The sequence below is a fragment of the Anastrepha ludens genome, chromosome X (assembly GCF_028408465.1).
Source record: "Anastrepha ludens isolate Willacy chromosome X, idAnaLude1.1, whole genome shotgun sequence".
Lineage (NCBI taxonomy): Eukaryota > Metazoa > Arthropoda > Insecta > Diptera > Tephritidae > Anastrepha > Anastrepha ludens.
Genome location: NC_071503.1, coordinates 26,713,640 through 26,741,579, shown reverse-complemented (window position 1 = coordinate 26,741,579; position 27,940 = coordinate 26,713,640). Strand labels below are relative to the sequence as shown.

Genomic DNA, 27,940 nt, shown 5'->3' with positions numbered 1-27,940 from the left:
AAATGTTATTGATAAATGTTATATTCAACGATAATTAAATGATAGAAAATTTATTTTATTTTTATTATGTAGAATTACTATAATAGAATAACCTGTTTAGGATTTTATTTCTTCGGATAATTCAAATCGCTCGAATTATTCGAATATTTCAAACTATTCGGAAATTCCGAATATTTCGAACTATTCGATATTCGACTCGAATATCGAATCGAATGGGATTCGCACACCCCTACTGTATTTACATACCGAGGAATGCTAATTGATGGAAGCTGCAACAAATTGGCTTTAAAGTTTTGCCAGCTAGTGTCAAGCCGCAATGGAATCGACTCATCCCAGTCTAGCTTTTGAATCCAAAGCTCTTGTAATAAGATTTTAGCTTTGGTAACTAGCGGGGCTAATAAACCAAGAGGGTCAAAGAGGCGAGCGGAAACTGATAAAATATTACGTTTAGTTGCTCGCAGCTCGCTAAAATTATCTTCCAGAATGAAGCGAAAAATGTCATCTTTCGGCTGCCAGTGGATTCCCAGCGTTTTGGTGGAGTCGGTATCGCTGAGCTGCAATAATTTTTGGAGACTCTCACTATTCGATGAGCTTGTATGATTGGAAAACCACTTTGCTAATTTCAGGCCTGCCGATTCTAAAATTGTATTTACTTCCTGTTGTATCTGGGTGAGGCTTTCTATACTGTGGGATCCTTTTAATAGGTCGTCGACGTAAAAGTCATTCCGAATGACTTTGGAACCGAGTGGATATTTGGCTTTATTTTTGTCGCTTAGCGTTTGCAGACACCGTGTGGCGAGAAATGGTGCAGGCGCTGTGCCGTATGTTACGGTGTTTAATCGAAAAATTTGCAAATGCTCCGATGGATCCTGTCTCCACACTATGAGCTGGAAGTTCCTGTCGTCTTCGTGCACCAATATTTGACGATACATCTTCGTGATGTCGGCAGTCATGGCATATTTGTGCAATCGGAAGCGAAGGAGGGTCGAAAAAAGCTCCTCTTGAACGATCGGTCCGACCATCAAGGTTTCATTCAACGCGACTTGTGTTGATGTGCGACTCGAAGCATCAAAAACTACGCGCAACTTGGTAGTTGTGCTCTGCGGTCTTAACACACACTGGTGCGGAATGAAATAGTGCGGCTCACTCGAGGGTCGATTATTTGGTGGACTCATATGCCCCAATTCGAGATACTCTTGCATGAAGTCCAGGTACATTTTACGAAGTACTGGATCTTTCAGCGTCCTTCTCTCCAGCGCCTGAAACCGCCGAGCTGCGGTTTCATACGAATGTCCGAGTAATTTACGGTCGGTTTTGAAAGGCAGTCTGACTTGAAGCCTTCCACATGGTAAAACCTGTTGGGTTTTCGAAAAAAATTCCTCACATTTTGCCTGCTCTGGAGTCAGTCGTGTGAAATTTACTTGTGCAGGTATTTCTTCCAATTCCCAGAATTTTCGGATTGTAGTATCAATGCTAGCAACGCTTTCTTCAAATTGACATAATGTGCTACTTACTTGGGCACTGGAGCTATTATTTGTGGCATACTTGCCTGAAATTATCCAGCCTAACACAGTTTTTTGCAGCGTTGGCTGCCTTGGGCTGGTTCTGATCTGACCCACCGATAACAGATCAAAGAATATTTCAGCTCCTAAAAGTATGTCTATTTTCTGACACTTGTAGAAACTTGGGTCAGCTAGTTCAATATTATGTGGGATTTTCCAGCCATTTGTGTTTACAGTCCGATCTGGATGATTTACTGATATCGAAAGCATTACCCAAAAGTCCGCCGAAAACTCAAAATTGTTGATCCTCGATTTTATATAGGTTTTTAGTTTACCTTGGACCCTTTTATTTGGATTGCCAATTCCAACTATATTTAGAGCGAATTTTTCTTTTCGGATTCGCAATTTCTGCATAAGCTCTTCGGTTATAAAGTTGACTTTAGAACCGGAGTCAAGTAGAGCTCGCGCTTACACGTAAACACCGGAGCTGGCCTTTACATTAACAACGGCTGTAGCTAACATGACTCGGTCAGACAGGCTGCTAATATGCATGGCCTGTAACGTCGAAGGTTGCGGCTCGGTCTCAAAGGAGATCGGATATTGGTGCAACATGGTGTGATGCGAACGGTTGCATACACCACAGCGATCTGCTTTGCACTTTGAGACCGTATGTTCCTTGCGCAAGCAATTTATGCACAGGGAAATAGATTTTGCTAATTCAAATCTTTTAAGTGCAGTAAGCGCTTGGAATTTTGGACAAGCTGTCAAATAATGATCCTTAGAACCACAGTGAAGGCAAGTCGGCAGTTTGGAATTCGTCGCGATAAATGTTGTCTTTGAGTGTCGCAGTTGTTGATTTTTTGTTTTCTGCCGCGTATCTTCATTATTTGGCCTTTGTTGGGATGAGGAAGCTTCTTCAGCTGATAAATGCTGGTATCTCTTGTTTAGCATAGCTTCACACTCAGCCCAAAGCGGCAGCTTTAGTCAAGTTGTCCTCCCACTTTGACCGAGTAGTGGGATCAACCTTCGACATGACTATGTGAACCAACTTCGCATTTGAAATAAGTTTATCGCCACTCAGCGATAAGAGGGAGTCATATACTGCAGACACTGTATCAATCATTGATCGCAAAGACGACGCAGAAGGCCTTTGGATTTTTGACAATTCAAAAAGTTTAGACACTGTATTAAAGAATATCAGGCATTTATTGTCATACACCTTTCTCAAACTTGCCAACGCCTTTGGATAATTTTCTTCCGACATTTGGAAGGACTTCACTGTGCCTAAGGCTTCACCGGATAGACATGATACTCAATGATTAAATTTTTCAATATCCGGGATTGTGGGATCATTGTGCACGAAACTCTCAAACAGACTCATAAAGTTTTGAAACTCGGAATATTCTCCTTTGAACGTAGGTAACGACATTTTTGGTAGTCGCGAGCTTTGAGGTGCAGTAAAAGATGTTTCAATTTTCGACTGACATTTCATGAGTTTTTCGCTGTGGGAGTTCAATATGTCGAGTCGGCACTCTAATTCGATTGGATCTAGCGACATGGTCTTTTCAAGGAGACCCGTTTTTATGCGCACTATGCTGGTTCTCTGGCGCTTTAAAGACTTTAACTCAATCATCTCCTTACTTGGAGAGAGACTTGAAATAGCCGACTTTGGTTTACTCATGTTTTGAGATTAAAGTTCGCTGCTTTAGCATGTGGCTTTTGTAAAATGAAAACGGTTCTGGAAGTTTGTCAGCACGAAAACGAAAACGAAAGCGATAAATACTGAAATAGGTATATAATAGCTGAAACTTGACCAGAACCAACGAAAATAAGCAGCGAACTCAAAATTTGCTCAAACAAAATTTGTATTGTCGAAAAAAAAAAAAAAATTTTTTTTTGAAAATATTGCGGCTGATTAAGAAACCGCAATTTCGTTTGATTTTTTGAAAAAATCCCGAAAATAAACCGAAAAATAGTACTCGCAAATTATTTGGCGACAAATAAGTTCCTCTACCTCGGGTCCCACTGTATCCTTCACTTCATAGGCAGTATATGTATATGTATATAGATATGTATATATATAAGTATATAAGTTTATTTGCATATAAGAAATGGATACACGAGATGCCAATTGAAGCCCTTGTACTGTGAGACGATTATTAGCAACTGTAATAATCTCGGTCAATCACAAAGCCAATTTCTAGCTTCAATTTTTCGCACTCAATACCTGTTTATCGTGGACTGGTTTGTTTCCAGCTTCAACTTCCCTTTGGCAGGCCACACAGTTGCAGGTCATGTCCTATGTAACGGTGGATATTGGTAGTGAACAGTTGGTGAACTGGTGAATATAAATATTTTATTTTATTTATATTAAATGTGTATAATTATTTTATTGCACTTTCAAACAATTTTTACTTTTTTTTTTTCGAATAGTTTAAATAATTCAGATAATTCGAATATTTAACTGAGTGCATGCTTTTTTTTTATTTTTTTAAACGATTTTTCTGAAGATTTCAGGTCTAATAAAAGCAAAATTAACATGGCTTAAAGTTCATTGTTTAATCTTCCGTTAGGATATCATTATTTTTATAGAATTAGTAGTTTTAAATAACTTGATATAGGTTTTTAAATGATATCGATTCTTCTAATCGTACGTATCGATCGACACATGAAATGATTTCTATCTTAGATGAATGGTTAATCACTAATCTCTTATGCATATTACAATTCTCCACTACAGTATTGTTCTTAAACCTGTTTTCTAATTTTAATGAGTGTACATTCAAGTTTATACTTGGAAGCTACATATATCTGCTTAGGAAAGGAAAAAATAATACTAAAGTTCATGAATAAAATACCATTAATTTCATATCAAAAAAATGCCGAATGCAATTGGCTTTTCCAAACATATAGTATTATTTTACATGACAAGTGTATCTACAGCCACTATCAAGGAACTATTTGGTGGTTGATGGCAACTATACTTGGAGTCCTAACTTTGTCCCGAACTCCAAGGACTAGAATTATCAAGTCTGTGAATAGTATCCACAGCTACTGATCATGTATTACTTTAGTGAATATGTGTGAAAATATATTTGTTGATAAAGAGCAAACATATCGTTGTTCTTTCAAATCTTCTCGGTGTATAAAAAATTCAAAATGAAACAAACTATTTTCAAAAAAGTAAAAATGAAAAATATTTATTAATATCATACATATCTATTCCATATCTACTTCCTGTCCCAAATAAACAAGTTAAGTATATTTAAATCTTTTTAATTATCAATTAAAGCAATGTATAAATGTAAATTCAACCGTAAATAATTTGCTATGAATTTATCTTAAACATTAATAAAATCTATTATTAATTTACAGATTAAGATGTACGTCTAGAACAAATAAGAAAATTGAAGGTTATGTATTGAAGTTGGAAAAATATTTATGAAATAAATAATGTGATAGGTTTAAGTTAATATTTGAATACTTCTCATCAATAAAACTTACAAATAATATTGTATATAACTAATTATTATAATTGACACAAAACTCAATAAAAATATTAAATAGATTATTACTTTCGATATTTATGATGAAATTTTTAAGATGTTATACATCATATTAAAAAACAAATTTTACAGCATTCTTAACCACTTTCCATTTTCTTCAACTCAATTTTAATTTTGATTTTGTAACTGAGATCGAGACACTAGCGCCAATAGTTACTAAATCACACTTATCTATCGCACATCTGTCATTCTCGTTTTAAATATTCGAACGTCAAGCGTTGAAAATTTTTCTTTAATTAAATAAAATGTCTTCTCAAAATTCTGGAGATGAAAATATGACTGTAGAAGAAGAATTAGAAACTGATGTCGAAGATGCAAATGAGGTTGTGACTTCAACACATCGAAGTCCTGCTTGGAATTTTTTTAGACTGTGTACTGAAGGATACCGGAAAGCAATATGTAATACTTGTTCGAAAGTATTAAAATTACCGACATGTATGATGTTAATTATTTATTATTTTCAATTATTTTCCGATATATATATATCAGTGGCGGATCCACGGGGGGGGTTTTCGGGTCCGGACCCCCCCCCATTGGAATCATGCTCTAAAATTTTATGTTTCAATTCTGTATGAGTCAAGTTAAAAAAAACAATATTTTTTTATATGCATTAGCAGTTTATTAGATTTTTCTTCCAGTTTTAATTTATTTTATTATAAAAACAATTATAATACGACGGACGCAATTCAAAATTTTGAATAATTACACAGGCCTGCGTAATTTCATGTTTGTCCAATTTCTAAAACGGCTACGAGTGTCTCTTGAAGTTTTTTTTGTGCTGAAAACGAATTTGATCTTGAAAATGCTCCAGCACGTCAGGACTTTTGGCAATTTGTGGTTAAATAGTCAAGAAATGCCGATTTTGGACATCTTTATGAATTTTTTTTGAGTAAGGTAAATTTTTTTTTTATTTTCCACAACGGAATCGCAAAGTAATACTCTGTAGCTTTAAAATCAATTTTTTAAAAGACTTCTAGGATGAATTAAAAAAAAGTTATACTATTTTGAATTTAAGACTTTTAGACATGCAAATTCATTTTCTTAACGCCCTCTTTAATGGCGCAACAGATTCTTAGAAAACTATGTATGTTCGACATTGGTGTCGATGATTACAAATATGATGTTAGTTTTTTAAAATTCAAAATGGCTGATCCAATATGGCGGACGATCTTTCGAAAATTTAATGTAATTCGCTTGAAACTTGTTATTGCTTTGTCGAAATTACCGTTCGATATATTTGGCTTTTTGTGAGCAGCTTTTTGGAAGAGCAAAAAATTCAGGTTCTTAATTGGCCAGGAAACTCACCAGACCTCAATCCAATTGAGAACCTTTAAGAGTCAACAAAGACAGAAATATCGAAAGATAATATTACAAATAAAGAACAACTGAGCGAAAGACTGCAAAATATTTGGAAAAATGACGACCAAATAAAAACAAACTGCTTAAAATGCGTTGAAAGCATACCCAAAAGGATTCCTGTTTTAATTGCTGCATGAGGTGCTCACGCAAAATATTGATTTTTTGATTTTTTTTTTGATATTTTTTTAATAAAAGACTGGTTTGAATATTGTTTTTATCGTATTATATTGTAGAAATTTAATAAACAACATATTCAAAATAGACTATTCTTTGATTATTATCAGTTAAATGGCTGAAACTTGAATTTTTCATAGTGATTCTATTAATTTGAGCACCAACTGTACACTGACTGTTCTTGGATACAAATTTTTAACTTTACCTGTTTTTCCTTCTTTTTTATTTTTGGTTCTGATTCTGGATCAAGGCGCTCGAAATAAGAAAATAATGTTCTCTTCATGTTAGGAGGCGTATTAACAATCACATTAACTACTTGTCAACAAATGCTCGACACAATGTATTCTGCTCGTTGAAAGAAACAAAAGAATAGAAGCATGTTCATGCATGTTTAAAGATAGCCTAGTTATTCACCAAAAAAACTTAGGGAAAAATCACTCGGCGCCGTCATCGCGATTTCGTTGGCGCGCTATTTAAAATTTCGAGTTAACAGTACACAGGGTGTCGCCGTTACGATAAGGAAAAGCTGCAACGGCTCTTTCATGGTAACTTTCTTGCCGTTATATAGCAACACATGTTGTTAGAGAAAAGCGCAATTAAATATATAATATTATATATAAACACGACCGTTTCGTTTGAAGAACTTTATTGGAGTGAATTGAGTCACAGTAAGCATTAATACAAGAAGAAGAAGTAAAGAAGTTACAAACAGGGTTGATATTTTTTTCGTACTTAAACTATACATGGTTGAATTGCAAGTTGGCTCCAACACATGTTATAATATATTGTATCTTAAATAGGCGTAATTATTTATGAAGGTGTCCCACGATGTGTAAAAACCGCCAATTATTCTTGTAATTTTGAATCAAAGTCCTTTACTATTTTTAGAATTTTTTTTACAAGATATCTAGAGCTATTAGTTTTTTCATCGGCTAGTCACGACATGCAGCGCGAATAATGCCATATTTTATTCACGAAATTGATTTTTAATAAAAACACCCTTCTAACATACCCCGGACCCCCCCCTTTATGACATCCTGGATCCGCCACTGATATATATATATATATATATATCCCGGATTTAAGAACCAAATTAAAAACAATGGAAACAGAATTCATTTTTTAATTCTGTTTCCATTGTTTTTAATTCGGTTTTTAAATCAGGGATATATATTAAAATATATGTTAATTATTATGTTTTTTATAGCTACTACATCACCTATGTTAAAGCATTTAATGTCGAAACATCCTATTTCATACCAGCATTGTGTTGAAATCGGAAAAAAGCGTATGGCCGCGGATGAAAATAAAAATAATGAAGAGTCGCTAAAACGCCAGAAACTCGGGCCACCAACTAAAGCCGAGATAGATCAACTGTGTATCGAGATGATCGCAATCGATATGAAACCTTTCTCAAGTGTTGAAGATAAAGGTTTTCGAAGATTATTAAAAAGACTCGATACTACGTATGATCCGCCATCACGTACTACTTGCTCGCGCAGTCTCTGTCCCAAATTATATGAAGAAATAAAACAAAAAGTAATGGACGAATTGCAAAACGATATAGCATCATGCTTAATGAGTTTATCTTTCACTACTGATGGCTGGAAGTCGAGAACTGGACATCATTACTTATCATTAACTGTACATTATATGACAAGTAATTTTGAACTGAAAAATATTATGATTGGCCTAACCCAACTTGAAGATCGTCACACTGGGAGTTATATCAAAATGAAACTTGAAAAAATGTTATTGGAATGGAATTTATTAGATGTTCCTAATGTTCCCATTTATTTTACCACTGACAATGGTGCTAATATCTGCAATGCTATCCGTCAAGGTGGTTGGAATCACATCTATTGCTTTGCACACACACTCCAGTTGGTTATAAAAGATTGCCAAAAATACACCAAAGGAATCATTAATTTATTGAAAAAAGTAAAGATTCTCGTACTATTGCTTTTTTAAAGCTCTATAGTTGTTTTTATTGGAATTTGTACATTTAATTTTCAATTAGAATGGTTTTAAACATAGAAATAATTATGAAGCTCAATTTTTTGTATTTTTTAATCTATTTCAATCAAATTATTCAAAATAATAAATTTTTTAACACAATTCTATTTATTTTTAGGCACGACCTATAGCCACACACTTCCACCACACTGACCCGGCTCGGCGAGACTTTGAAAATGCTCAAAAAGCGTCTAGTCATCGATCTTCCTTAAAATTAATTCAATCAGTACCAACTCGCTGGAACTCGGAGTATGACATGCTCGAGCGCATGAAGAGATTACAGCAACCATTGTCAGATGTGCTTTTGCGAACTATTAGTGTAACTGGATTGTCTGGCACCGACTGGAAGAAACTTAGTGATATTATCAAGGTCTTAGAACCATTGAACGAGGCCACTAAAATTGCTTGTGGGTCAAAATACCCTACGATCTCCATGATTGAGCCAATACTTCGAGGGGTGGAGGAAGCTTTCGAAAATCTTGCTTTCGATGACGAGACAAGCGTTGGTCTGAATAATATTGATAGCGAAGATAGTGATGACGATGATAATAGTGATGATGTTCAGATGGGACTTCCAACGATTGATAACGAGTCTCAGATGCATATGGGTTATAACTTTTCAAAAAATATAATCCGGAATTTAAAAATTAGGTTTTGTGAGATTAAGGAAGATAAGTTGTATCGTAAATGTACATTTCTCGATCCTCGTTATCAGGATTACTTTTTAACCGATGATAAGGTGAAAGATGACATAAAGAAAGATATAAAAGAAGAGATTATTGCCTATAAATATTCGAACAATGTTTTTGAAAACGAACATGAAACTGTTGCTGAACCTCCTGTAATCAAACCCACCAAGTTTTGGGACTTCATGAAACAGCGACGAGCTAATAGAGAAGAAACAGTAACCTTGTGCCTTGAGAAAGACATTGATCAAGAACTTATTCAATATTTGTATTCAGCAGATATTGATCCTTCGGATGATCCTATTCATTGGTGGAAAAAAGAATCAGTTAAATATCCTCTCTTATCAATGCTGGCTCGACGTTATTTGCCAATTCCATCTACGTCTGTTGAGAGTGAGAGGCTGTTTTCTACTGCTGGAGACATTGTGACTGAAAAGCGCAATTCATTATCACCTGATAATGTTGCTCGGTTGTTATTTTTAAATAAAAATATAACTCGTTATGTTTGATTGAATATTATATCGAAATTTTAAATAAAATAACGCTATTCTATTTAGACACGCGAGCAAACGTATTCTTAGAAAGAAATTTTTAATTAGAAAAGTTTATTAGCTTATAATTATTTATATTGTTCAAAATGTTATTGATAAATGTTATATTCAACGATAATTAAATGATAGAAAATTTATTTTATTTTTATTATGTAGAATTACTATAATAGAATAACCTGTTTAGGATTTTATTTCTTCGGATAATTCAAATCGCTCGAATTATTCGAATATTTCAAACTATTCGGAAATTCCGAACTATTCGAATATTTCGAATTATTCGAGTATTTTGAACTATTCGAATATTTCGAATTATTCGAATATTTCGAACTATTCGATATTCGACTCGAATATCGAATCGAATCCTAGGAATCCGCCGAGCTGCGGTTTCATACGAATGTCCGAGTAATTTACGGTCGGTTTTGAAAGGCAGTCTGACTTGAAGCCTTCCACATGGTAAAACCTGTGGGGTTTTCGAAAAAAATTCCTCACATTTTGCCTGCTCTGGAGTCAGTCGTGTGAAATTTACTTGTGCAGGTATTTCTTCCAATTCCCAGAATTTTCGGATTGTAGTATCAATGCTAGCAACGCTTTCTTCAAATTGACATAATGTGCTACTTACTTGGGCACTGGAGCTATTATTTGTGGCATACTTGCCTGAAATTATCCAGCCTAACACAGTTTTTTGCAGCGTTGGCTGCCTTGGGCTGGTTCTGATCTGACCCACCGATAACAGATCAAAGAATATTTCAGCTCCTAAAAGTATGTCTATTTTATGACACTTGTAGAAACTTGGGTCAGCTGGTTCAATATTATGTGGGATTTTCCAGCCATTTGTGTTTACAGTCCGATCTGGATGATTGACTGATATCGAACGCATTACCCAAAAGTCCGCCGAAAACTCAAAATTGTTGATCCTCGATTTTATATAGGTTTTTAGTTTACCTTGGACCCTTTTATTTGGATTGCCAATTCCAACTATATTTAGAGCGAATTTTTCTTTTCGGATTCGCAATTTCTGCATAAGCTCTTCGGTTATAAAGTTGACTTTAGAACCGGAGTCAAGTAGAGCTCGCGCTTACACGTAAACACCGGAGCTGGCCTTTACATTAACAACGGCTGTAGCTAACATGACTCGGTCAGACAGGCTGCTAATATGCATGGCCTGTAACGTCGAAGGTTGCGGCTCGGTCTCAAAGGAGATCGGATATTGGTGCAACATGGTGTGATGCGAACGGTTGCATACACCACAGCGATCTGCTTTGCACTTTGAGACCGTATGTTCCTTGCGCAAGCAATTTATGCACAGGGAAATAGATTTTGCTAATTTAAATCTTTTAAGTGCAGTAAGCGCTTGGAATTTTGGACAAGCTGTCAAATAATGATCCTTAGAACCACAGTGAAGGCAAGTCGGCAGTTTGGAATTCGTCGCGATAAATGTTGTCTTTGAGTGTCGCAGTTGTTGATTTTTTGTTTTCTGCCGCGTATCTTCATTATTTGGCCTTTGTTGGGATGAGGAAGCTTCTTCAGCTGATAAATGCTGGTATCTCTTGTTTAGCATAGCTTCACACTCAGCCCAAAGCGGCAGCTTTAGTCAAGTTGTCCTCCCACTTTGACCGAGTAGTGGGATCAACCTTCGACATGACTATGTGAACCAACTTCGCATTTGAAATAAGTTTATCGCCACTCAGCGATAAGAGGGAGTCATATACTGCAGACACTGTATCAATCATTGATCGCAAAGACGACGCAGAAGGCCTTTGGATTTTTGACAATTCAAAAAGTTTAGACACTGTATTAAAGAATATCAGGCATTTATTGTCATACACCTTTCTCAAACTTGCCAACGCCTTTGGATAATTTTCTTCCGACATTTGGAAGGACTTCACTGTGCCTAAGGCTTCACCGGATAGACATGATACTCAATGATTAAATTTTTCAATATCCGGGATTGTGGGATCATTGTGCACGAAACTCTCAAACAGACTCATAAAGTTTTGAAACTCGGAATATTCTCCTTTGAACGTAGGTAACGACATTTTTGGTAGTCGCGAGCTTTGAGGTGCAGTAAAAGATGTTTCAATTTTCGACTGACATTTCATGAGTTTTTCGCTGTGGGAGTTCAATATGTCGAGTCGGCACTCTAATTCGATTGGATCTAGCGACATGGTCTTTTCAAGGAGACCCGTTTTTATGCGCACTATGCTGGTTCTCTGGCGCTTTAAAGACTTTAACTCAATCATCTCCTTACTTGGAGAGAGACTTGAAATAGCCGACTTTGGTTTACTCATGTTTTGAGATTAAAGTTCGCTGCTTTAGCATGTGGCTTTTGTAAAATGAAAACGGTTCTGGAAGTTTGTCAGCACGAAAACGAAAACGAAAGCGATAAATACTGAAATAGGTATATAATAGCTGAAACTTGACCAGAACCAACGAAAATAAGCAGCGAACTCAAAATTTGCTCAAACAAAATTTGTATTGTCGAAAAAAAAAAAAAATTTTTTTTTGAAAATATTGCGGCTGATTAAGAAACCGCAATTTCGTTTGATTTCTTGAAAAAATCCCGAAAATAAACCGAAAAATAGTACTCGCAAATTATTTGGCGACAAATAAGTTCCTCTACCTCGGGTCCCACTGTATCCTTCACTTCATAGGCAGTATATGTATATGTATATAGATATGTATATATATAAGTATATAAGTTTATTTGCATATAAGAAATGGATACACGAGATGCCAATTGAAGCCCTTGTACTGTGAGACGATTATTAGCAACTGTAATAATCTCGGTCAATCACAAAGCCAATTTCTAGCTTCAATTTTTCGCACTCAATACCTGTTTATCGTGGACTGGTTTGTTTCCAGCTTCAACTTCCCTTTGGCAGGCCACACAGTTGCAGGTCATGTCCTATGTAACGGTGGATATTGGTAGTGAACAGTTGGTGAACTGGTGAATATAAATATTTTATTTTATTTATATTAAATGTGTATAATTATTTTATTGCACTTTCAAACAATTTTTACTTTTTTTTTTTCGAATAGTTTAAATAATTCAGATAATTCGAATATTTAACTGAGTGCATGCTTTTTTTTTATTTTTTTAAACGATTTTTCTGAAGATTTCAGGTCTAATAAAAGCAAAATTAACATGGCTTAAAGTTCATTGTTTAATCTTCCGTTAGGATATCATTATTTTTATAGAATTAGTAGTTTTAAATAACTTGATATAGGTTTTTAAATGATATCGATTCTTCTAATCGTACGTATCGATCGACACATGAAATGATTTCTATCTTAGATGAATGGTTAATCACTAATCTCTTATGCATATTACAATTCTCCACTACAGTATTGTTCTTAAACCTGTTTTCTAATTTTAATGAGTGTACATTCAAGTTTATACTTGGAAGCTACATATATCTGCTTAGGAAAGGAAAAAATAATACTAAAGTTCATGAATAAAATACCATTAATTTCATATCAAAAAAATGCCGAATGCAATTGGCTTTTCCAAACATATAGTATTATTTTACATGACAAGTGTATCTACAGCCACTATCAAGGAACTATTTGGTGGTTGATGGCAACTATACTTGGAGTCCTAACTTTGTCCCGGACTCCAAGGACTAGAATTATCAAGTCTGTGAATAGTATCCACAGCTACTGATCATGTATTACTTTAGTGAATATGTGTGAAAATATATTTGTTGATAAAGAGCAAACATATCGTTGTTCTTTCAAATCTTCTCGGTGTATAAAAAATTCAAAATGAAACAAACTATTTTCAAAAAAGTAAAAATGAAAAATATTTATTAATATCATACATATCTATTCCATATCTACTTCCTGTCCCAAATAAACAAGTTAAGTATATTTAAATCTTTTTAATTATCAATTAAAGCAATGTATAAATGTAAATTCAACCGTAAATAATTTGCTATGAATTTATCTTAAACATTAATAAAATCTATTATTAATTTACAGATTAAGATGTACGTCTAGAACAAATAAGAAAATTGAAGGTTATGTATTGAAGTTGGAAAAATATTTATGAAATAAATAATGTGATAGGTTTAAGTTAATATTTGAATACTTCTCATCAATAAAACTTACAAATAATATTGTATATAACTAATTATTATAATTGACACAAAACTCAATAAAAATATTAAATAGATTATTACTTTCGATATTTATGATGAAATTTTTAAGATGTTATACATCATATTAAAAAACAAATTTTACAGCATTCTTAACCACTTTCCATTTTCTTCAACTCAATTTTAATTTTGATTTTGTAACTGAGATCGAGACACTAGCGCCAATAGTTACTAAATCACACTTATCTATCGCACATCTGTCATTCTCGTTTTAAATATTCGAACGTCAAGCGTTGAAAATTTTTCTTTAATTAAATAAAATGTCTTCTCAAAATTCTGGAGATGAAAATATGACTGTAGAAGAAGAATTAGAAACTGATGTCGAAGATGCAAATGAGGTTGTGACTTCAACACATCGAAGTCCTGCTTGGAATTTTTTTAGACTGTGTACTGAAGGATACCGGAAAGCAATATGTAATACTTGTTCGAAAGTATTAAAATTACCGACATGTATGATGTTAATTATTTATTATTTTCAATTATTTTCCGATATATATATATATATAATAGGACTATGAATAAGTTCGTGCGGTTTTTTCCGAAATTTGAAACTTTATTGACGTAAAATGGTTACAAATTTAATATTCAAAATATTGTCCATCGCTTACTACTACTTTTTCCCATCTTTCTGGCAATTCACGGATTCCCTTTGTGAAAAATTCGGTCGGTTTTGCCGCAATCCACGAATCGATCCATTTTTTGACTTCATCGTAATTACGGAAGTGCTGGTCAGCCAGGCCATGTTGCATCGATCGGAAGAGATAGTAATCGGATGGCGCAAGGTCTGGACTATACGGCGGGTGGGGTAGGACATCCCATTTGAGCGTTTCTAAGTATGTTTTGACCACTTGTGCAACATGTGGCCGAGCATTGTCATGTTGCAAAATAACTTTGTCGTGTCTATCGGCGTATTGCGGCCGTTTTTCTCGCAGTGCTCGGCTCAAACGCATCAATTGTCATCGGTAGACATCCCCCGTAATCGTTTCATTCGGTTTCAGTAGCTCATAATACACAACACCCAGCTGGTCCCACCAGATACACAGCATAACCTTCAGGCCATGAATATTCTGCGCCGACGTCGATGTTGAAGCATGGCCAGGGTATCCATACGTTGCCCGACGTTTTGGATTGTCGTAATGGACCCACTTTTCATCGCCAGTCACAATTCGATGCAAAAAACCCTTTCTTTTGTGCCGTTGAAGCAGTTGTTCGCATGCCATAAAACGGCGTTCAACGTCTCTTGGCTTCAATTCATACGGCACCCAATGGCCTACCTTTCGGATCATTCCCATGGCTTTTAAACGTTTGGAAATGGTTGATTGATCAACTCCCAAAGTTTTTGCAACCTCTTCTTGCGTTTGAGCCGGATCTTGATCGAGCAATTCCTCCAATTCGGTATCCATGAACTTTGGCGGCGCACCCTCGCGTTCTTCGTCTTCCAAGCCAAAATCACCACTTTTAAAGCGTGCAAACCACTTCTGGCACGTTCGCTCAGATAGAGCATGCTCACCATAAACTTCCACCAAGATACGATGACTTTCGGCTGCTTTTTTCTTCATATTAAAATAATGAAGAAGAATTCCCCGCAAAAACACATTATTTGGCACGAAATTCGACATTTTCAAGTGTGGTAAAAATATTGTTGTTTACACTTCAAATAAAAAACTTATACTGACGTTTGTGCCTTACGACAGTAGCTCTCCAATGAATGTTTGGAAATGTGGATCGATGGAATAATAATCAAGTTACGCCATCTGTTGTAAAACCGAAACGAACTTATTCATAGTCCTATTATATATATATATCCCGGATTTAAGAACCAAATTAAAAACAATGGAAACAGAATTCATTTTTTAATTCTGTTCCATTGTTTTTAATTCGGTTTTTAAATCAGGGATATATATTAAAATATATGTTAATTATTATGTTTTTTATAGCTACTACATCACCTATGTTAAAGCATTTAATGTCGAAACATCCTATTTCATATCAGCATTGTGTTGAAATCGGAAAAAAGCGTATGGCCGCGGATGAAAATAAAAATAATGAAGAGTCGCTAAAACGCCAGAAACTCGGGCCACCAACTAAAGCCGAGATAGATCAACTGTGTATCGAGATGATCGCAATCGATATGAAACCTTTCTCAAGTGTTGAAGATAAAGGTTTTCGAAGATTATTAAAAAGACTCGATACTACGTATGATCCGCCATCACGTACTACTTGCTCGCGCAGTCTCTGTCCCAAATTATATGAAGAAATAAAACAAAAAGTAATGGACGAATTGCAAAACGATATAGCATCATGCTTAATGAGTTTATCTTTCACTACTGATGGCTGGAAGTCGAGAACTGGACATCATTACTTATCATTAACTGTACATTATATGACAAGTAATTTTGAACTGAAAAATATTATGATTGGCCTAACCCAACTTGAAGATCGTCACACTGGGAGTTATATCAAAATGAAACTTGAAAAAATGTTATTGGAATGGAATTTATTAGATGTTCCTAATGTTCCCATTTATTTTACCACTGACAATGGTGCTAATATCTGCAATGCTATCCGTCAAGGTGGTTGGAATCACATCTATTGCTTTGCACACACACTCCAGTTGGTTATAAAAGATTGCCAAAAATACACCAAAGGAATCATTAATTTATTGAAAAAAGTAAAGATTCTCGTACTATTGCTTTTTAAAGCTCTATAGTTGTTTTTATTGGAATTTGTACATTTAATTTTCAATTAGAATGGTTTTAAACTTAGAAATAATTATGAAGCTCAATTTTTTGTATTTTTTAATCTATTTCAATCAAATTATTCAAAATAATAAATTTTTTAACACAATTCTATTTATTTTTAGGCACGACCTATAGCCACACACTTCCACCACACTGACCCGGCTCGGCGAGACTTTGAAAATGCTCAAAAAGCGTCTAGTCATCGATCTTCCTTAAAATTAATTCAATCAGTACCAACTCGCTGGAACTCGGAGTATGACATGCTCGAGCGCATGAAGAGATTACAGCAACCATTGTCAGATGTGCTTTCGCGAACTACTAGTGTAACTGGATTGTCTGGCACCGACTGGAAGAAACTTAGTGATATTATCAAGGTCTTAGAACCATTGAACGAGGCCACTAAAATTGCTTGTGGGTCAAAATACCCTACGATCTCCATGATTGAGCCAATACTTCGAGGGGTGGAGGAAGCTTTCGAAAATCTTGCTTTCGATGACGAGACAAGCGTTGGTCTGAATAATATTGATAGCGAAGATAGTGATGACGATGATAATAGTGATGATGTTCAGATGGGACTTCCAACGATTGATAACGAGTCTCAGATGCATATGGGTTATAACTTTTCAAAAAATATAATCCGGAATTTAAAAATTAGGTTTTGTGAGATTAAGGAAGATAAGTTGTATCGTAAATGTACATTTCTCGATCCTCGTTATCAGGATTACTTTTTAACCGATGATAAGGTGAAAGATGACATAAAGAAAGATATAAAAGAAGAGATTATTGCCTATAAATATTCGAACAATGTTTTTGAAAACGAACATGAAACTGTTGCTGAACCTCCTGTAATCAAACCCACCAAGTTTTGGGACTTCATGAAACAGCGACGAGCTAATAGAGAAGAAACAGTAACCTTGCGCCTTGAGAAAGACATTGATCAAGAACTTATTCAATATTTGTATTCAGCAGATATTGATCCTTCGGATGATCCTATTCATTGGTGGAAAAAAGAATCAGTTAAATATCCTCTCTTATCAATGCTGGCTCGACGTTATTTGCCAATTCCATCTACGTCTGTTGAGAGTGAGAGGCTGTTTTCTACTGCTGGAGACATTGTGACTGAAAAGCGCAATTCATTATCACCTGATAATGTTGCTCGGTTGTTATTTTTAAATAAAAATATAACTTGTTATGTTTGATTGAATATTATATCGAAATTTTAAATAAAATAACGCTATTCTATTTAGACACGCGAGCAAACGTATTCTTAGAAAGAAATTTTTAATTAGAAAAGTTTATTAGCTTATAATTATTTATATTGTTCAAAATGTTATTGATAAATGTTATATTCAACGATAATTAAATGATAGAAAATTTATTTTATTTTTATTATGTAGAATTACTATAATAGAATAACCTGTTTAGGATTTTATTTCTTCGGATAATTCAAATCGCTCGAATTATTCGAATATTTCAAACTATTCGGAAATTCCGAATATTTCGAACTATTCGATATTCGACTCGAATATCGAATCGAATGGGATTCGCACACCCCTACTGTATTTACATACCGAGGAATGCTAATTGATGGAAGCTGCAACAAATTGGCTTTAAAGTTTTGCCAGCTAGTGTCAAGCCGCAATGGAATCGACTCATCCCAGTCTAGCTTTTGAATCCAAAGCTCTTGTAATAAGATTTTAGCTTTGGTAACTAGCGGGGCTAATAAACCAAGAGGGTCAAAGAGGCGAGCGGAAACTGATAAAATATTACGTTTAGTTGCTCGCAGCTCGCTAAAATTATCTTCCAGAATGAAGCGAAAAATGTCATCTTTCGGCTGCCAGTGGATTCCCAGCGTTTTGGTGGAGTCGGTATCGCTGAGCTGCAATAATTTTTGGAGACTCTCACTATTCGATGAGCTTGTATGATTGGAAAACCACTTTGCTAATTTCAGGCCTGCCGATTCTAAAATTGTATTTACTTCCTGTTGTATCTGGGTGAGGCTTTCTATACTGTGGGATCCTGTTAATAGGTCGTCGACGTAAAAGTCATTCCGAATGACTTTGGAACCGAGTGGATATTTGGCTTTATTTTTGTCGCTTAGCGTTTGCAGACACCGTGTGGCGAGAAATGGTGCAGGCGCTGTGCCGTATGTTACGGTGTTTAATCGAAAAATTTGCAAATGCTCCGATGGATCCTGTCTCCACACTATGAGCTGGAAGTTCCTGTCGTCTTCGTGCACCAATATTTGACGATACATCTTCGTGATGTCGGCAGTCATGGCATATTTGTGCAATCGGAAGCGAAGGAGGGTCGAAAAAAGCTCCTCTTGAACGATCGGTCCGACCATCAAGGTTTCATTCAACGCGACTTGTGTTGATGTGCGACTCGAAGCATCAAAAACTACGCGCAACTTGGTAGTTGTGCTCTGCGGTCTTAACACACACTGGTGCGGAATGAAATAGTGCGGCTCACTCGAGGGTCGATTATTTGGTGGACTCATATGCCCCAATTCGAGATACTCTTGCATGAAGTCCAGGTACATTTTACGAAGTACTGGATCTTTCAGCGTCCTTCTCTCCAGCGCCTGAAACCGCCGAGCTGCGGTTTCATACGAATGTCCGAGTAATTTACGGTCGGTTTTGAAAGGCAGTCTGACTTGAAGCCTTCCACATGGTAAAACCTGTGGGGTTTTCGAAAAAAATTCCTCACATTTTGCCTGCTCTGGAGTCAGTCGTGTGAAATTTACTTGTGCAGGTATTTCTTCCAATTCCCAGAATTTTCGGATTGTAGTATCAATGCTAGCAACGCTTTCTTCAAATTGACATAATGTGCTACTTACTTGGGCACTGGAGCTATTATTTGTGGCATACTTGCCTGAAATTATCCAGCCTAACACAGTTTTTTGCAGCGTTGGCTGCCTTGGGCTGGTTCTGATCTGACCCACCGATAACAGATCAAAGAATATTTCAGCTCCTAAAAGTATGTCTATTTTCTGACACTTGTAGAAACTTGGGTCAGCTAGTTCAATATTATGTGGGATTTTCCAGCCATTTGTGTTTACAGTCCGATCTGGATGATTTACTGATATCGAACGCATTACCCAAAAGTCCGCCGAAAACTCAAAATTGTTGATCCTCGATTTTATATAGGTTTTTAGTTTACCTTGGACCCTTTTATTTGGATTGCCAATTCCAACTATATTTAGAGCGAATTTTTCTTTTCGGATTCGCAATTTCTGCATAAGCTCTTCGGTTATAAAGTTGACTTTAGAACCGGAGTCAAGTAGAGCTCGCGCTTACACGTAAACACCGGAGCTGGCCTTTACATTAACAACGGCTGTAGCTAACATGACTCGGTCAGACAGGCTGCTAATATGCATGGCCTGTAACGTCGAAGGTTGCGGCTCGGTCTCAAAGGAGATCGGATATTGGTGCAACATGGTGTGATGCGAACGGTTGCATACACCACAGCGATCTGCTTTGCACTTTGAGACCGTATGTTCCTTGCGCAAGCAATTTATGCACAGGGAAATAGATTTTGCTAATTTAAATCTTTTAAGTGCAGTAAGCGCTTGGAATTTTGGACAAGCTGTCAAATAATGATCCTTAGAACCACAGTGAAGGCAAGTCGGCAGTTTGGAATTCGTCGCGATAAATGTTGTCTTTGAGTGTCGCAGTTGTTGATTTTTTGTTTTCTGCCGCGTATCTTCATTATTTGGCCTTTGTTGGGATGAGGAAGCTTCTTCAGCTGATAAATGCTGGTATCTCTTGTTTAGCATAGCTTCACACTCAGCCCAAAGCGGCAGCTTTAGTCAAGTTGTCCTCCCACTTTGACCGAGTAGTGGGATCAACCTTCGACATGACTATGTGAACCAACTTCGCATTTGAAATAAGTTTATCGCCACTCAGCGATAAGAGGGAGTCATATACTGCAGACACTGTATCAATCATTGATCGCAAAGACGACGCAGAAGGCCTTTGGATTTTTGACAATTCAAAAAGTTTAGACACTGTATTAAAGAATATCAGGCATTTATTGTCATACACCTTTCTCAAACTTGCCAACGCCTTTGGATAATTTTCTTCCGACATTTGGAAGGACTTCACTGTGCCTAAGGCTTCACCGGATAGACATGATACTCAATGATTAAATTTTTCAATATCCGGGATTGTGGGATCATTGTGCACGAAACTCTCAAACAGACTCATAAAGTTTTGAAACTCGGAATATTCTCCTTTGAACGTAGGTAACGACATTTTTGGTAGTCGCGAGCTTTGAGGTGCAGTAAAAGATGTTTCAATTTTCGACTGACATTTCATGAGTTTTTCGCTGTGGGAGTTCAATATGTCGAGTCGGCACTCTAATTCGATTGGATCTAGCGACATGGTCTTTTCAAGGAGACCCGTTTTTATGCGCACTATGCTGGTTCTCTGGCGCTTTAAAGACTTTAACTCAATCATCTCCTTACTTGGAGAGAGACTTGAAATAGCCGACTTTGGTTTACTCATGTTTTGAGATTAAAGTTCGCTGCTTTAGCATGTGGCTTTTGTAAAATGAAAACGGTTCTGGAAGTTTGTCAGCACGAAAACGAAAACGAAAGCGATAAATACTGAAATAGGTATATAATAGCTGAAACTTGACCAGAACCAACGAAAATAAGCAGCGAACTCAAAATTTGCTCAAACAAAATTTGTATTGTCGAAAAAAAAAAAAAAATTTTTTTTTGAAAATATTGCGGCTGATTAAGAAACCGCAATTTCGTTTGATTTCTTGAAAAAATCCCGAAAATAAACCGAAAAATAGTACTCGCAAATTATTTGGCGACAAATAAGTTCCTCTACCTCGGGTCCCACTGTATCCTTCACTTCATAGGCAGTATATGTATATGTATATAGATATGTATATATATAAGTATATAAGTTTATTTGCATATAAGAAATGGATACACGAGATGCCAATTGAAGCCCTTGTACTGTGAGACGATTATTAGCAACTGTAATAATCTCGGTCAATCACAAAGCCAATTTCTAGCTTCAATTTTTCGCACTCAATACCTGTTTATCGTGGACTGGTTTGTTTCCAGCTTCAACTTCCCTTTGGCAGGCCACACAGTTGCAGGTCATGTCCTATGTAACGGTGGATATTGGTAGTGAACAGTTGGTGAACTGGTGAATATAAATATTTTATTTTATTTATATTAAATGTGTATAATTATTTTATTGCACTTTCAAACAATTTTTACTTTTTTTTTTTCGAATAGTTTAAATAATTCAGATAATTCGAATATTTAACTGAGTGCATGCTTTTTTTTTATTTTTTTAAACGATTTTTCTGAAGATTTCAGGTCTAATAAAAGCAAAATTAACATGGCTTAAAGTTCATTGTTTAATCTTCCGTTAGGATATCATTATTTTTATAGAATTAGTAGTTTTAAATAACTTGATATAGGTTTTTAAATGATATCGATTCTTCTAATCGTACGTATCGATCGACACATGAAATGATTTCTATCTTAGATGAATGGTTAATCACTAATCTCTTATGCATATTACAATTCTCCACTACAGTATTGTTCTTAAACCTGTTTTCTAATTTTAATGAGTGTACATTCAAGTTTATACTTGGAAGCTACATATATCTGCTTAGGAAAGGAAAAAATAATACTAAAGTTCATGAATAAAATACCATTAATTTCATATCAAAAAAATGCCGAATGCAATTGGCTTTTCCAAACATATAGTATTATTTTACACGACAAGTGTATCTACAGCCACTATCAAGGAACTATTTGGTGGTTGATGGCAACTATACTTGGAGTCCTAACTTTGTCCCGGACTCCAAGGACTAGAATTATCAAGTCTGTGAATAGTATCCACAGCTACTGATCATGTATTACTTTAGTGAATATGTGTGAAAATATATTTGTTGATAAAGAGCAAACATATCGTTGTTCTTTCAAATCTTCTCGGTGTATAAAAAATTCAAAATGAAACAAACTATTTTCAAAAAAGTAAAAATGAAAAATATTTATTAATATCATACATATCTATTCCATATCTACTTCCTGTCCCAAATAAACAAGTTAAGTATATTTAAATCTTTTTAATTATCAATTAAAGCAATGTATAAATGTAAATTCAACCGTAAATAATTTGCTATGAATTTATCTTAAACATTAATAAAATCTATTATTAATTTACAGATTAAGATGTACGTCTAGAACAAATAAGAAAATTGAAGGTTATGTATTGAAGTTGGAAAAATATTTATGAAATAAATAATGTGATAGGTTTAAGTTAATATTTGAATACTTCTCATCAATAAAACTTACAAATAATATTGTATATAACTAATTATTATAATTGACACAAAACTCAATAAAAATATTAAATAGATTATTACTTTCGATATTTATGATGAAATTTTTAAGATGTTATACATCATATTAAAAAACAAATTTTACAGCATTCTTAACCACTTTCCATTTTCTTCAACTCAATTTTAATTTTGATTTTGTAACTGAGATCGAGACACTAGCGCCAATAGTTACTAAATCACACTTATCTATCGCACATCTGTCATTCTCGTTTTAAATATTCGAACGTCAAGCGTTGAAAATTTTTCTTTAATTAAATAAAATGTCTTCTCAAAATTCTGGAGATGAAAATATGACTGTAGAAGAAGAATTAGAAACTGATGTCGAAGATGCAAATGAGGTTATGACTTCAACACATCGAAGTCCTGCTTGGAATTTTTTTAGACTGTGTACTGAAGGATACCGGAAAGCAATATGTAATACTTGTTCGAAAGTATTAAAATTACCGACATGTATGATGTTAATTATTTATTATTTTCAATTATTTTCCGATATATATATATCAGTGGCGGATCCACTGGGGGGGTTTTCGGGTCCGGACCCCCCCCCCATTGGAATCATGCTCTAAAATTTTATGTTTCAATTCTGTATGAGTCAAGTTAAAAAAAACAATATTTTTTTATATGCATTAGCAGTTTATTAGATTTTTCTTCCAGTTTTAATTTATTTTATTATAAAAACAATTATAATACGACGGACGCAATTCAAAATTTTGAATAATTACACAGGCCTGCGTAATTTCATGTTTGTCCAATTTCTAAAACGGCTACGAGTGTCTCTTGAAGTTTTTTTTGTGCTGAAAACGAATTTGATCTTGAAAATGCTCCAGCACGTCAGGACTTTTGGCAATTTGTGGTTAAATAGTCAAGAAATGCCGATTTTGGACATCTTTATGAATTTTTTTTGAGTAAGGTAAATTTTTTTTTTATTTTCCACAACGGAATCGCAAAGTAATACTCTGTAGCTTTAAAATCAATTTTTTAAAAGACTTCTAGGATGAATTAAAAAAAAGTTATACTATTTTGAATTTAAGACTTTTAGACATGCAAATTCATTTTCTTAACGCCCTCTTTAATGGCGCAACAGATTCTTAGAAAACTATGTATGTTCGACATTGGTGTCGATGATTACAAATATGATGTTAGTTTTTTAAAATTCAAAATGGCTGATCCAATATGGCGGACGATCTTTCGAAAATTTAATGTAATTCGCTTGAAACTTGTTATTGCTTTGTCGAAATTACCGTTCGATATATTTGGCTTTTTGTGAGCAGCTTTTTGGAAGAGCAAAAAATTCAGGTTCTTAATTGGCCAGGAAACTCACCAGACCTCAATCCAATTGAGAACCTTTAAGAGTCAACAAAGACAGAAATATCGAAAGATAATATTACAAATAAAGAACAACTGAGCGAAAGACTGCAAAATATTTGGAAAAATGACGACCAAATAAAAACAAACTGCTTAAAATGCGTTGAAAGCATACCCAAAAGGATTCCTGTTTTAATTGCTGCATGAGGTGCTCACGCAAAATATTGATTTTTTGATTTTTTTTTTGATATTTTTTTAATAAAAGACTGGTTTGAATATTGTTTTTGTCGTATTATATTGTAGAAATTTAATAAACAACATATTCAAAATAGACTATTCTTTGATTATTATCAGTTAAATGGCTGAAACTTGAATTTTTCATAGTGATTCTATTAATTTGAGCACCAACTGTACACTGACTGTTCTTGGATACAAATTTTTAACTTTACCTGTTTTTCCTTCTTTTTTATTTTTGGTTCTGATTCTGGATCAAGGCGCTCGAAATAAGAAAATAATGTTCTCTTCATGTTAGGAGGCGTATTAACAATCACATTAACTACTTGTCAACAAATGCTCGACACAATGTATTCTGCTCGTTGAAAGAAACAAAAGAATAGAAGCATGTTCATGCATGTTTAAAGATAGCCTAGTTATTCACCAAAAAAACTTAGGGAAAAATCACTCGGCGCCGTCATCGCGATTTCGTTGGCGCGCTATTTAAAATTTCGAGTTAACAGTACACAGGGTGTCGCCGTTACGATAAGGAAAAGCTGCAACGGCTCTTTCATGGTAACTTTCTTGCCGTTATATAGCAACACATGTTGTTAGAGAAAAGCGCAATTAAATATATAATATTATATATAAACACGACCGTTTCGTTTGAAGAACTTTATTGGAGTGAATTGAGTCACAGTAAGCATTAATACAAGAAGAAGAAGTAAAGAAGTTACAAACAGGGTTGATATTTTTTTCGTACTTAAACTATACATGGTTGAATTGCAAGTTGGCTCCAACACATGTTATAATATATTGTATCTTAAATAGGCGTAATTATTTATGAAGGTGTCCCACGATGTGTAAAAACCGCCAATTATTCTTGTAATTTTGAATCAAAGTCCTTTACTATTTTTAGAATTTTTTTTACAAGATATCTAGAGCTATTAGTTTTTTCATCGGCTAGTCACGACATGCAGCGCGAATAATGCCATATTTTATTCACGAAATTGATTTTTAATAAAAACACCCTTCTAACATACCCCGGACCCCCCCCTTTATGACATCCTGGATCCGCCACTGATATATATATATATATATATATCCCGGATTTAAGAACCAAATTAAAAACAATGGAAACAGAATTCATTTTTTAATTCTGTTTCCATTGTTTTTAATTCGGTTTTTAAATCAGGGATATATATTAAAATATATGTTAATTATTATGTTTTTTATAGCTACTACATCACCTATGTTAAAGTATTTAATGTCGAAACATCCTATTTCATACCAGCATTGTGTTGAAATCGGAAAAAAGCGTATGGCCGCGGATGAAAATAAAAATAATGAAGAGTCGCTAAAACGCCAGAAACTCGGGCCACCAACTAAAGCCGAGATAGATCAACTGTGTATCGAGATGATCGCAATCGATATGAAACCTTTCTCAAGTGTTGAAGATAAAGGTTTTCGAAGATTATTAAAAAGACTCGATACTACGTATGATCCGCCATCACGTACTACTTGCTCGCGCAGTCTCTGTCCCAAATTATATGAAGAAATAAAACAAAAAGTAATGGACGAATTGCAAAACGATATAGCATCATGCTTAATGAGTTTATCTTTCACTACTGATGGCTGGAAGTCGAGAACTGGACATCATTACTTATCATTAACTGTACATTATATGACAAGTAATTTTGAACTGAAAAATATTATGATTGGCCTAACCCAACTTGAAGATCGTCACACTGGGAGTTATATCAAAATGAAACTTGAAAAAATGTTATTGGAATGGAATTTATTAGATGTTCCTAATGTTCCCATTTATTTTACCACTGACAATGGTGCTAATATCTGCAATGCTATCCGTCAAGGTGGTTGGAATCACATCTATTGCTTTGCACACACACTCCAGTTGGTTATAAAAGATTGCCAAAAATACACCAAAGGAATCATTAATTTATTGAAAAAAAGTAAAGATTCTCGTACTATTGCTTTTTTAAAGCTCTATAGTTGTTTTTATTGGAATTTGTACATTTAATTTTCAATTAGAATGGTTTTAAACTTAGAAATAATTATGAAGCTCAATTTTTTGTATTTTTTAATCTATTTCAATCAAATTATTCAAAATAATAAATTTTTTAACACAATTCTATTTATTTTTAGGCACGACCTATAGCCACACACTTCCACCACACTGACCCGGCTCGGCGAGACTTTGAAAATGCTCAAAAAGCGTCTAGTCATCGATCTTCCTTAAAATTAATTCAATCAGTACCAACTCGCTGGAACTCGGAGTATGACATGCTCGAGCGCATGAAGAGATTACAGCAACCATTGTCAGATGTGCTTTTGCGAACTATTAGTGTAACTGGATTGTCTGGCACCGACTGGAAGAAACTTAGTGATATTATCAAGGTCTTAGAACCATTGAACGAGGCCACTAAAATTGCTTGTGGGTCAAAATACCCTACGATCTCCATGATTGAGCCAATACTTCGAGGGGTGGAGGAAGCTTTCGAAAATCTTGATTTCGATGACGAGACAAGCGTTGGTCTGAATAATATTGATAGCGAAGATAGTGATGACGATGATAATAGTGATGATGTTCAGATGGGACTTCCAACGATTGATAACGAGTCTCAGATGCATATGGGTTATAACTTTTCAAAAAATATAATCCGGAATTTAAAAATTAGGTTTTGTGAGATTAAGGAAGATAAGTTGTATCGTAAATGTACATTTCTCGATCCTCGTTATCAGGATTACTTTTTAACCGATGATAAGGTGAAAGATGACATAAAGAAAGATATAAAAGAAGAGATTATTGCCTATAAATATTCGAACAATGTTTTTGAAAACGAACATGAAACTGTTGCTGAACCTCCTGTAATCAAACCCACCAAGTTTTGGGACTTCATGAAACAGCGACGAGCTAATAGAGAAGAAACAGTAACCTTGCGCCTTGAGAAAGACATTGATCAAGAACTTATTCAATATTTGTATTCAGCAGATATTGATCCTTCGGATGATCCTATTCATTGGTGGAAAAAAGAATCAGTTAAATATCCTCTCTTATCAATGCTGGCTCGACGTTATTTGCCAATTCCATCTACGTCTGTTGAGAGTGAGAGGCTGTTTTCTACTGCTGGAGACATTGTGACTGAAAAGCGCAATTCATTATCACCTGATAATGTTGCTCGGTTGTTATTTTTAAATAAAAATATAACTCGTTATGTTTGATTGAATATTATATCGAAATTTTAAATAAAATAACGCTATTCTATTTAGA

At 34.8% G+C, this 27,940-nt stretch overlaps 5 protein-coding genes across 8 annotated transcripts; 3 read left to right on the top strand and 2 right to left on the bottom strand.

The window, feature by feature from the left end:
• Positions 1 to 20: 20 nt before the first annotated feature.
• Positions 21 to 21,891, bottom strand: LOC128869650 (uncharacterized). Its single transcript, XM_054112219.1, has 3 exons — positions 21,807 to 21,891; positions 12,688 to 12,798; positions 21 to 3,840 (listed from the first exon to the last, which is right to left on the bottom strand). The coding sequence occupies exon 3, from the start codon at positions 1,914 to 1,916 to the stop codon at positions 105 to 107; it is 1,812 nt and encodes a 603-aa protein (XP_053968194.1). The 5' UTR covers positions 1,917 to 3,840; positions 12,688 to 12,798; positions 21,807 to 21,891; the 3' UTR covers positions 21 to 104.
• On the top strand, positions 3,761 to 9,861 carry LOC128869654 (uncharacterized). Of its 2 annotated transcripts, none has more exons than XM_054112226.1 (3): positions 3,761 to 3,843; positions 8,736 to 9,521; positions 9,583 to 9,861. In XM_054112226.1, exons 2-3 carry the CDS (start codon positions 8,874 to 8,876, stop codon positions 9,730 to 9,732), a joined length of 798 nt encoding a protein of 265 aa, XP_053968201.1. In that variant the 5' UTR covers positions 3,761 to 3,843; positions 8,736 to 8,873; the 3' UTR covers positions 9,733 to 9,861. The 2 variants fall into 2 exon arrangements, with proteins under 2 accessions (XP_053968201.1, XP_053968200.1); XM_054112225.1 differs by having other exon boundaries at positions 9,580 to 9,861.
• Positions 12,719 to 18,040, top strand: LOC128869651 (E3 SUMO-protein ligase ZBED1-like). Of its 2 annotated transcripts, XM_054112222.1 has the most exons (3): positions 12,719 to 12,801; positions 16,875 to 17,660; positions 17,722 to 17,962. In XM_054112222.1, the coding sequence occupies exons 2-3, from the start codon at positions 17,013 to 17,015 to the stop codon at positions 17,869 to 17,871; spliced, it is 798 nt and encodes a 265-aa protein (XP_053968197.1). In that variant the 5' UTR covers positions 12,719 to 12,801; positions 16,875 to 17,012; the 3' UTR covers positions 17,872 to 17,962. The 2 variants fall into 2 exon arrangements, with proteins under 2 accessions (XP_053968197.1, XP_053968196.1); XM_054112221.1 differs by having other exon boundaries at positions 16,875 to 18,040.
• On the bottom strand, positions 18,182 to 19,849 carry LOC128869841 (uncharacterized). Its single transcript, XM_054112441.1, has one exon. The coding sequence runs from the start codon at positions 19,847 to 19,849 to the stop codon at positions 18,182 to 18,184; it is 1,668 nt and encodes a 555-aa protein (XP_053968416.1).
• LOC128869653 (E3 SUMO-protein ligase ZBED1-like) lies at positions 21,534 to 27,940 on the top strand. 2 transcript variants are annotated; one of them, XM_054112224.1, is made up of 3 exons: positions 21,534 to 21,920; positions 26,815 to 27,600; positions 27,662 to 27,940. In XM_054112224.1, the coding sequence occupies exons 2-3, from the start codon at positions 26,953 to 26,955 to the stop codon at positions 27,809 to 27,811; spliced, it is 798 nt and encodes a 265-aa protein (XP_053968199.1). In that variant the 5' UTR covers positions 21,534 to 21,920; positions 26,815 to 26,952; the 3' UTR covers positions 27,812 to 27,940. The 2 variants fall into 2 exon arrangements, with proteins under 2 accessions (XP_053968199.1, XP_053968198.1); XM_054112223.1 differs by having other exon boundaries at positions 26,815 to 27,940.

Excerpts from the sequence above, each read along its gene's own strand:
- LOC128869653 (XM_054112223.1), top strand. The coding sequence starts at position 26,953 with ATGCTCGAGCGCATGAAGAGATTACAGCAACCATTGTCAGATGTGCTT.
- LOC128869841 (XM_054112441.1), bottom strand. The coding sequence starts at position 19,849 with ATGCGTTCGATATCAGTAAATCATCCAGATCGGACTGTAAACACAAAT.
- LOC128869650 (XM_054112219.1), bottom strand. The coding sequence starts at position 1,916 with ATGCAGAAATTGCGAATCCGAAAAGAAAAATTCGCTCTAAATATAGTT.
- LOC128869651 (XM_054112221.1), top strand. The coding sequence starts at position 17,013 with ATGCTCGAGCGCATGAAGAGATTACAGCAACCATTGTCAGATGTGCTT.
- LOC128869654 (XM_054112225.1), top strand. The coding sequence starts at position 8,874 with ATGCTCGAGCGCATGAAGAGATTACAGCAACCATTGTCAGATGTGCTT. Across the intron at positions 9,522-9,579 it reads GAGCTAATAGAGAAGAAACA|CAGATATTGATCCTTCGGAT; the intron begins GTAACCTTGTGC and ends ATTTGTATTCAG.